Genomic DNA, 10642 nt, shown 5'->3' with positions numbered 1-10642 from the left:
ACACTGTGCCAAGTAGAGACAGTGGTTCAAATAGACAACTTGGGTACAATAACAAAATTCTCCTCCCAGTCCAGCTGTCCTCATTTGGAACCAATGTGTTAACTTTAACGTAACATTTTGTACGACATGGTGTTTTGTACAACACTTTATTTGTACATTATTTTTGTTTTCATGTGTGTATGTAGTTTTTTTTCATTATGTATGCATTCATTTCTATGTGTATTTGAACTCTGAACTGCTTATATATGATATAAAAAATAAATCTCCATTTAACTTAATTTAAAAATTAAAAACTAGTTACGTTTTTGTTGCTTTTAGTTTAAGCTAAGATCATTGATTTTTGTTGTTACTAATAGTAACAGTAATGCAGACTTTTGGAGCCCTGTGGAAATTGGCCCCCAATTTCGACTGTCAGTAATCAATGCACTCAATGAGTGGGAATGTACTTCGTTTTAAGACAGTGATCCCTAGCTGATGGTGGTTTCACAATATATTCACTAAGGAATTATGTCCTAAACAGAACCTGAATCAGTGCCCGCAGAACTGAACTATTTACAGCCTACTTCTGTGAAAAGTTTATTCAAGGAAGTGGTCCAGAAAAACATTTAATGGTTATTGTTGGATGTACTTCAATTGCAAGAGATTTGTGATTGCATTACTATTTCTTGGGAAACCCTACTACTGTTTACTATTTTGTAAGGAGGACATTTCAAATAAGTTTCTCCAAACTAAGATACCCTTTATTTTTTGGAAACTCTAATTTTAGTTTTTTTTTTTTTTTTAACTTTAAAAAAAACCTACACATTATTACTATGGTTGTTGTTATAATAAGAAGAATTAATATTAATACATGTAAATGAGGCACAAGTACTATATGATCATGATCATATTTACACTAAAAGTGTAAATAAATAAATGTCCAGGTCCTTTCTTGAAAAAGTAGAAAGTGTTACCACTACCAGAAATAAACAACAACAGAAAACCATTAGTGCGCACTGTCGCAGTTTCGCTTTAATCGATCGGTAAACAATGAGTTAAACTCATCGAAATTGCATAGCCTGAAATCTATACTTCTTCTTTCTGATAACAATCACTTTGAAAGAAAGTCCCAATATAACCTTGTGAATATGAACATATTAAAAAAAATATGAACACTACCAGGCAGATAAATTTAGAAAGGACATGAACAAAACGCATTGTCCTGCCAGCGTTTGACAGCTGTCAGATTGAACGGAGTGCCCGCTGATTGACTTCACGGAGTTACAGCGGTGTCGATTGTGATTGGTCATTGTATCAACTACCTCAATTATGATTGGTTACTTTGCTTTGTGGACTTGATTATGATTGGACAAGCTAGTTTTCTCCACGCCCTCTTCCCAATACACATCAATGGAGAGTGAAATAACAACAACTCCCCGTGGCTCACCATGTACCAGCTATTTAACTAGGTTAGGGCTGTTTTTAATTCATACATTTACTAACGGGGGTTAGCTGAAGCATAAGGGAGTATTTGTATTGTCAAATAATGTGAATTTACAGACTTGTACCTGTTACGAAGAAAGTTACTTCTACCGTTAGCTAGAAAGCTAAAAACAGTTAGCCTAGCAGACAAAGTTCGCTATACTGAAAAGAGCATGATAAGAGGCGTCATTATCAAAACATGAACGCCGGTCAGCTTTAACTCCAGACCTTCAGGGATTTTGTAGCCGTTAGTATCTGTGTGTGAACTACTTCCAAGCTGCGGACGGTCACCGGTATGTTTCCTCTAGACTCGCCGTGGAACATCTCGTTTGCAGGTTGCGGTTTCCTCGGTATCTACCACGTCGGTGTTGCCAGCTGTCTGCTGGAGCAGGCTCCTTTTCTGGTGCAAAACGCCAGGCACATTTATGGAGCATCAGCTGGAGCTCTCACTGCCACTGCTCTGGTCACAGGAGTATGTCTTGGTAGGTATCTGCTCTTAACATTTCCAAGAGGAGAAAAGCATGTTGTTAAAAAAGACAACTAGAGTGGTAAACTCAAGTATTAAGTGTAAAATACTCGTGCTGTAAACTGCTGAATTACAAGTAACTTATTTTTTAAGTACTTCTGGTACACTTACAACACACAGTAAAAGTCTTAAGGAAAGACTCAATAGGTGAATAGGGCCAAACATAAAAAATGGATATCACCATGAAACTTTCCGAGTTGATTACTTAAATTTAGACAATTGTTTTTGTATTGCAACTTTTCTGGAATGATATCTTTATTTTATTGAATACATGCTAATCTTGTTTCATTTTGTTGAAATGTTAGAGTCAAGGTCTATGCAATGAAATTTATATGTCTTTATATCTATTTTTATCAAATACTGTTGACAGCCAATAAAAAGCCATGTTTTTAGGATAAAATATTATATAAATTGTGGTACAAATAATATACAAACAAATCCCTCTGTGAAAAAACTTCAGAATAAAGATAAGAAAGAGACAGGAAAGACTGCTGCATTATCTAATGCTAACTTTGGTGTGATACATGTAGTGTAGTAAAATACATCAAAAATAGTTTTGGGATGTTTTCTTTCCATTAGTCTGACAGAAGAAAAATGTTATGGAAGCAACATAGCTCACCATCTTAAAATTGACTAGTGCATGAAAAAATATGTTTTTCCCTGTAGTTTCTCACCTTAACTGAAGCATTACCACCAAATCTCAAAGTACTGGTAGGATTTTGTATGCATAATTGTGCCTTTCATAGTGGTGTAAGATTCTATTCTGCAGCCAATGTGGCAATGGATTATTACTTTTGTTTTAGTTACATATTAGCAACATTTTAGTGTTGTAGCTTGACGAGGTGGAGGTTGTTCAAACTACAGTATATACTTCTGAGTAGTTTTATCTTGAGACATGTAACACATGTTTTATATTTTCATCTGCAGAGTGAACTAATTGCTGCGGCTGTCAGATAAAAGCAGTGGAGCAAAATAATATATTTCCAAAACGTAGTTACTTTCAACCACCAATAGTTACATAAATCACTGCCAAAGGACCCATGTTGCATCCTGATCATAACCATGTTAAAATAAATATACCATACCAGCTAAGCCCTCTCCAGTTCAGTGGGGCTTGTCAAGAGATAGATAGATAGATAGATAGATAGATAGATAGATAGATAGATAGATAGATAGATAGATACATAGATACATAGATACATAGATAGATAGATAGATACATAGATAGATACATAGATAGATAGATAGATAGAAACATGTTTGAATATTGCCTTATACAGGGGATTGTTCTGTAACAGAATAACTTTAGGCTATCTGAAATTCTTGGTTTTCCAGATATACTTGAGTACAATGTGTAATCAAAAATCTACTTAATTAAAGCTGCAAGTCCCAATTTTATAATGTGGACAAAGTATGACTGCAAAAGAACCTTTTCATCCAAAAAGTTTTATCTAATCTTCATTTATTCATTTCGAGTAACAATGTCTCAATGTCTTCACAGGAGAGGCTGGAGCAGGCATCATCGATGTAGCCAAAGAGGCGAGGAAGCGATTCCTCGGACCCATGCATCCTTCCTTCAACCTGGTGAAGATTATGAGTGTCATGCTGCGGCGCACTCTGCCAGCTGATTCCCACCATGTGGCCAACGGACGGTTAGGAATCTCTCTCACCCGAGTGACAGATGGAGAAAACGTCTTGGTGTCGCATTTCAACAACAAGGAGGAGGTGGTGCAGGTGGGAAACAAGTCTGAGTATATTACTCTCAATATTTTGTATATGTATGTCAATGAAACCATGTCAGAATACAAATGATTTATCTTAATAATGTGACAGGGAGGCTCGTGGGTGCTTTCATTTCAGAGAATGACCATTAATAATGTGGATATGATTGTTGGTTTTAGAGCTGAAATGATGAGTTGACCAATCAATTAAGTCAAAAACAAACATTCTCTGGTATCATTGTAAACTGAATATACCTTTGAGTGTTTGACTGTTGGTTGGACAACAGAAAAACACCCAAAACTCTTGAAAATTATAACATCTCACTATTTTCTGACATTTTAAAGAAAGAACAAATAAAATAATTGTTAGTTTTAGCCCTAATGATAGACAGTGACTGTTTATGTGATTAAGCTTCAGTAATGCATTTTTGTAATACAATTTAAATACAGGAAAACTCAAGTGAATTTGTTTGTAGATCACATTTAAAAACAACAAACACTGACCATGATAGACAGTGACTGTTTATGTGATTAAGACAGACAGTGACTGTTTATGTGATTAAGCTTCAGTAATGCATTTTTTGTAATACAATTTAAATACAGGAAAACTCAAGTGAATTTGTTTGTAGATCACATTTAAAAACAACAAACACTGACCAATGTGTTGTGCAAAGAGATGAAATAAAACAGGAATTATCAAATGAATATAAAGACATGAATAAAAGAACATAAGTAACATAATAAAAGCATTGAATAGCTTGTTAAAATAACAACACAAAAAAACTACTAGCACATGAAACCAAAATGTGGTAAGGCAAATTAAAGCATTTAGTCATTAGACATTAGTTTTACACTTTAACTACAATATACTGGAATCGCCCACCTGTAATTCCAATTCCAACAAAATAAAACCAAAGTTTCTCATATTATCTCTTGTGTTAACCAGGCATGTGTCTGCAGTGCCTACATCCCTGTTTATTGTGGCCTCATTCCTCCCACACTGCAAGGAGTGGTGAGTAGATTCAGCATTATTCAGCATGTGTGCACTGTCCTTATGTTGTCAATATCCTGTATTTAGTCTAATGAAAAGCAATCACCTTAATTACTTTCATTGATTTTAATCAACAAATGCACATTAGGTTGGAGAGGTGTAATGGCCAGTCTACCCTGCTGCATGTACTGTATTTCCTCTCATTGTGTTGTTGTTGTTACATTTGGCACTTTCTTCATCTGTAACTGCCCCCATCAGAGGCCTCCCTTCCTCAAGAATGTGTTTGTTGAATGGCACGTGTGTGGAAACAATGATTATAAAATTCCTCAAGAGTGAGTGTTTGTTACAGATCTCAGAACTAAAAAGAGGGAAAGCAGAACTTGTATTTATTTATTTTCTTTTGCTGAACATGTTTCTAGAGCAAAGGTTTTCTGGGCAATATCATTGTGCAATACCAGCACTCCCACCCTCCCTCTGTGGCCTTTGTCATGGGTTTTAAGAGTTCATGTGTGCCTGTGTGTGTGCAGGGCCAAAATGTGAAGAGTGGCAGAGCCAGATGTTACCATGTTGGCACGGGCTTTAATGGGATAGTTTAGATGTTTGTGAAATAGGGTACTTATTTGTGGTCATGGTGGTCAGCATGCCCCCAGTTTGTCGAAGCAGGCAGGAGGACTGTGGATTGGGGCCACAACAAAATGAAAAATCAATATCAGTTTAGATGTAAAAGTTCAGCTTCAATAAAAAAAAAACAAATACACAGGATGTTATGTCATTATTATTTTTATATCCTGTGTGATGATTACTCTGTGGCCAATTATGATTCATAGTCAACATTTGGATTCAATTCTGTAGTCTATGATCTTTTTCTATTTGTTCTGAGGCTAATACATATCTTTTGTCGTTCAGCGATATGTCGACGGAGGAATCTCAGACAACCTGCCTCAGTATGAGCTGAAAAACACCATCTCCGTGTCCCCGTTCTCCGGAGAGAGCGACATCTGCCCACGAGACACTTCCACCAACATACACGAGCTGCGATTCACCAACACAAGCATCCAGTTCACTCTCACCAACCTCTACAGAGTCTCCAGGGCACTTTTCCCCCCGGACCCCATGGTACTTGATGCTTGATTACAACCTTTTGATCCACACACACGCACAGATTAATTGAGTGAACTCATTGCATTTCTTGAATGTGTTTGTTTTGAGTGCAGGTCATGAAGACCATGTGTAAGCAGGGATATAAAGATGCTCTGCACTTTTTAAAAAGGAATGGTGAGAAACAATGCTTTACTTTTTATTCTAACATTTTCCAAATAATGCTAAGCTCTGCTTTAAAAGAATGTAGTCAGTCATAACAAGCCTTATTGATTTGTTTGTCCTCTTATCAAAACATACTCTGATATGCTGTGAGGACATTTGATCATGTGACTACATGTCACTAAATCAATAGACTGCTTTTGCTTGTGATTATATTGACATTATTCCTTGTAGTTACTCATTTGTTTATTTATTTATGTTTTAAGCAATTGGTAAGCACATAATCAACAAGGCATGGCAAACTCATCATTCACTAATATGTTGATTATTATAAATGACTTAAAAATGTATCTAATTAAGAAATGACCTCACCATTGATCACGGATGATTAAAAAAAATAATACTATGGCATTTTGCTTCTTTTTTCAGGATTGCTTAATTTTAATGAACCTCTCAGAGACAGGCCCCTAATGGTTAATGGTGAAGAAAATGAGGATTGTAATGAGGAGGAGGAGGAGAACGAGGAGGAGGAGGTCAATAAAAGTGATGAACAGGAGGAAAAGCCAAGTGTGGAAGCGGGAGCAGTGATGGTTCATTGCAGTTCCTCAGTAGAGGAGCATTTAATTGAACACCTTCCACCCACTCTGCACAAAGGTAAGATGGTAAAGAAGAACAAATGGAATGAGGTGCAAGAAAAGTAATAGTTTTGGCTTCTGATAATTCTAAGGGTTTTTAATTGTTATTTAAATTTAGATTTAGGAGAATAGAAAATAGTAAGTTCTAAAGTATAGTCTTTTGACTTAATGCTTGCAAATGAGTTTGTATTACAGAGTTTGGTAATTATGTTAAAATTGTTTGGACTAGGTCACAATTTATGTTTATCAGTGGAGATTTCCTGTATTTTACTATAGTTTACTTTGATGATATTTTTAAGGTATTATGCATGTTCTGTACAAGTTAATTCTGTGAATAGTTGAAGGAAACAGTTGTGACCCTCTCTGCCTCCCTCTGCAGCTCTACTGGAGGCCTGCATGGAGAGGAGGAGCCTGAAGCGGTCGCTGAGCAACCTGCTTCTTGTCAGGATGGCCTCGGCCATGATGCTCCCCTACACGATCCCTCTGGAGTCTGCCATGTCCTTGACTCTCAGGTGCTGTAGGACTTAATTACATCTGGTCTTATTCCCTCCTTATCTGATGAGTACTTAGAACAGTACTACAGTTGAGTGCTACAGCTGTAGCTGTGTAAGGCAAAAGTAATTCTAATATTTTAAGTAGAATTTTCAAATGTTTTCATTGATTATTGAAACTGATTGTCCTGTAGCAGAAACACTGTTTTGCATAAATACATAGAAATGGCTCGAAAATTTAAAAAAAGGACATTCTCTCTGTGCGGTCGACTAACGGAGACATATCTTGTGTGTAGACTTCTGGAGTGGCTGCCAGATGTGCAAGAAGATGTGGGATGGATTCGAGAGCAGATACTAAAAATCCTACAGCATGTTCTTCGCCAGGCCTCCAACAGATTTTCCCAACGTGTTTCTGCCAGGTAGGTGACTGTTCAGTTACACAGATGGACATTTCTGCCATTTACCTGTTTTTAGGGCAATTTTTAACATGGAATTAGGCCAGGATACATTAAACTTCAAGTCTATACACTCCATGATGATCTAGCTGCAAGCTACTAACTACAGTGTGTGAACATGGAACATGGTTGCAACCTAGTTAAACCTGCAGTAAATCAGCAAATCTTTCTTGGCCACTTAGGGACAGCAAGTCTTTTATCTTGCTTCAACAAGTTGAATTTGTTTGCAAACAGATGATTATTACACATCAGGCAGACACAGAGCAACATTGTCATTTGTTTGGAGTTGTGTTTATGACCATCTTATGAATATATACTGTATATTCTTTAAGCTCTGTTTTTGTTTTGTTTTCTCCACCATCTCCTGAGGGAAATATAGTCTCTTTAGCTGCTAAATGCTCCACTGTGATCACGAGCTAGTAGCTCACTTTGTCTGTCAGCTGTTTGGTGCTGATTAGATAGTTTACAGTGGAGTTTTTTTCTCTGAAAACAACTACCTGATGTTAAAACAGAGTAGTGAGAGTTAACAAAAGTTATGACCGGACAAGCAATGTTGATATAAAGCTACATAAAACCGGGGGGACCAGCAAATTCTGGTGATGATTCTCTGTAAGTCGCTCACAACAAGCAACGCCTTTCACACTGTCTCATTTGATACTTTGTTTTAAAAATAAGAATTATAGCTGCTAGATGAAGCCGTTACAGCTTCTCTTCAACACTTCTTACTGTAGGTTTTCCTGGCAGCTGGAGCTGCACCACCACATCAGCTCCACCACCTTGTTTCCCAGCTGGGTGAACGGGAGACGTTCTTCAGTCTTTGATGTCTTCATGCGTCTCGACCAGTACAAGAGACAGCTGCTGTGTATCAACATGGACATGCAAGGCTCCTTCAAAACTGGACCAGCGTCACCAGATAAGAGCCCTCCATCCCTCCTCTCACCTGAAGGCATCGCAAGGGACAGAGGTTGTCTTGATATTCCACCTGCTGCTGAATCTGAAGAAACCATCAGCAGCTTCTGAGAGCTTCTGACAGTTCAGATATATTCATTGTAGATCCAAGAAAATTTTAAAGGAATTTAAAAAGAAATTATCATCTGTTTACATGCTGACATTTAGATATTTTTAAGATGCCAGGAAGATATTTATAATCTAATCAGCCACTTTGTACAGTGTTTGGAAATGGTAATAATTTACATCTTCAGTGTATAAAATATTTTTTGACTAATGCATGACACTGAAATAAGTCTTCAGCTACACTTCAATCAGGCAAACCCATAGACACAACGTGTCTGTCAGACTACAAAAGTGCATTTAAAATGTTGCACAAACATGTACAAACTTGAATTACAGGACGCTAGAAACAAAAATGCACACTTGAAGTAGCGTTGTTAAAATAAGCAAGTGTTTATGTTTAAGTGGAATGTAGTCCGACCAGTAGTTAATCACAGTGTTCCTCCTGTATCCAGTTAAGAGCTGTGAGTCACTTCTGACCAGCAGTGGATGCACCCAACTGTTTGTTACAGCAAGTTACTCCATTTATCGATGCAAGTATCAATGCAGTACTGAGAAAAAAGACATTGTTTTTATGTTTGTTGTTTGTTTGTCAATTTCCTATGTCTCCAAAATTATTTATATGAAAACTGCTCTGCTCTTTTTTCTCAATCATAGAATCATGTTTTTATCATCTTGATACACTACATATAAGTTACAACTCTTTCAGATTCTGAATCTAAATTGAATTTCTGCTTCTTTGATTATGAAGTTATTTTACAGATTTTACATTTGAATGAGCACAGTAATTAATATATATATATATAATAACAGAATCACTTTAATCTGAATTGCACTTTCTAAGTTTCTTAGATAAAAACGTACCTGTTCTAATACTTTTCTTGTACTGTGTATCACAAGAAGTTCTAACTATTGTGCCTTGAACCTAAATAAATGAATCTCCAGGTAAATTTCTCATATTGTTACAATGTTGCAGGGAATAATATTTATGTGATCATTAAATCAACTGGTACTGTTTACCATTAACTGAAGCTAGTGAGTGTTTTCTCATTTCTGTGAATTCTCAGTTGAACAACAGTGATCGTCACATTACCCAGAAAGAGCTGTGACTTATAGTGAAAGGTGCACACATAGCAGGGAACAGTACACATCCGTAACAGTAACCAAACAATGAATCAAGGGCCTGAGTGAGTTCTTGGGAGGCTTCCAGATGCTCCCAGCAAAATGGCAAATAACCACTGTGGATTCCTGCAGCTCTTATATACTGCAGGACACAGTTTGACAGTAACTAAAGGGTAACATGGGTAACTGTGACATTTGAAAATTGGAAATAGGCTGAAAACAAGGTGGAAATAGTTCCTGATACATTTTTAGCCAATACTATGACACTGACAGCTATTTTGGTTTTGTTTATAGATATTAGAAAGATGTATAAAATAGTAGGAGATAAGATAAGATGAATATTTATTGATCCACAGGAATAAAATTTGGTTGTTGCAGCAGCATAAGGACGGAAGAAAAAGTAGTTAAATAAAGAAAGTAAAAAATAAATGATAAGTGGTAAAACTAAAACAAGAACAGAAGTAAAAGTAGAAACCATACAAAGGCAATGAGACAAAGGTGTCAAGGTTAAAGTTACTATGTGATCACAGCCAGCAGTATAATGATAATTAGTGTTTGTCAGTATTGATGTTAATTTATTTTTAGAAACATAAAGGAATAAAACAGTATAAAATGTTACAATTATAAAGTTGCCTATAATACGGTATAGTAGTATAATATAATATGGTATTTGAGATATATTATAACATAATAAATCGTTTAGTACAGCCTATTACATGGAATAGTGGGACTTTTTTCTGTTTTAAGAAGCTGTTTTGTATTTGCGTCATCTATGTTGTTATTAATTTTAGATTCTAAAACAAACAAATCTATTGACTTTATAACAAATGTTGGCACTTTAACAAAAGGTATGAACTAGAGACAGTCAATCAACAGTCACCGTACCGTACTGTCATTACTAGAGGCGCATATCGGGAATCCCCTGCAGCCATACTGCTCACAAATCATAACAACACTCATCACACACTG

General features: G+C 36.3%; 1 protein-coding gene across 1 annotated transcript; it reads left to right on the top strand.

Moving 5' to 3' along the window:
* The first annotated feature begins 1413 nt into the window (after window positions 1-1413).
* On the top strand, window positions 1414-9501 carry pnpla2 (patatin-like phospholipase domain containing 2). The gene is made up of 9 exons (XM_059336158.1): window positions 1414-1943; window positions 3489-3721; window positions 4655-4720; window positions 5606-5815; window positions 5914-5974; window positions 6389-6613; window positions 6974-7106; window positions 7382-7504; window positions 8272-9501. Exons 1-9 carry the CDS (start codon window positions 1757-1759, stop codon window positions 8558-8560), a joined length of 1527 nt encoding a protein of 508 aa, XP_059192141.1. The 5' UTR covers window positions 1414-1756; the 3' UTR covers window positions 8561-9501.
* Window positions 9502-10642: the final 1141 nt, after the last annotated feature.

The sequence above is a fragment of the Centropristis striata genome, chromosome 6 (genome assembly GCF_030273125.1).
Source record: "Centropristis striata isolate RG_2023a ecotype Rhode Island chromosome 6, C.striata_1.0, whole genome shotgun sequence".
NCBI classification, from domain to species: domain Eukaryota; kingdom Metazoa; phylum Chordata; class Actinopteri; order Perciformes; family Serranidae; genus Centropristis; species Centropristis striata.
This window is presented reverse-complemented; position numbering and strand designations above follow the sequence as displayed.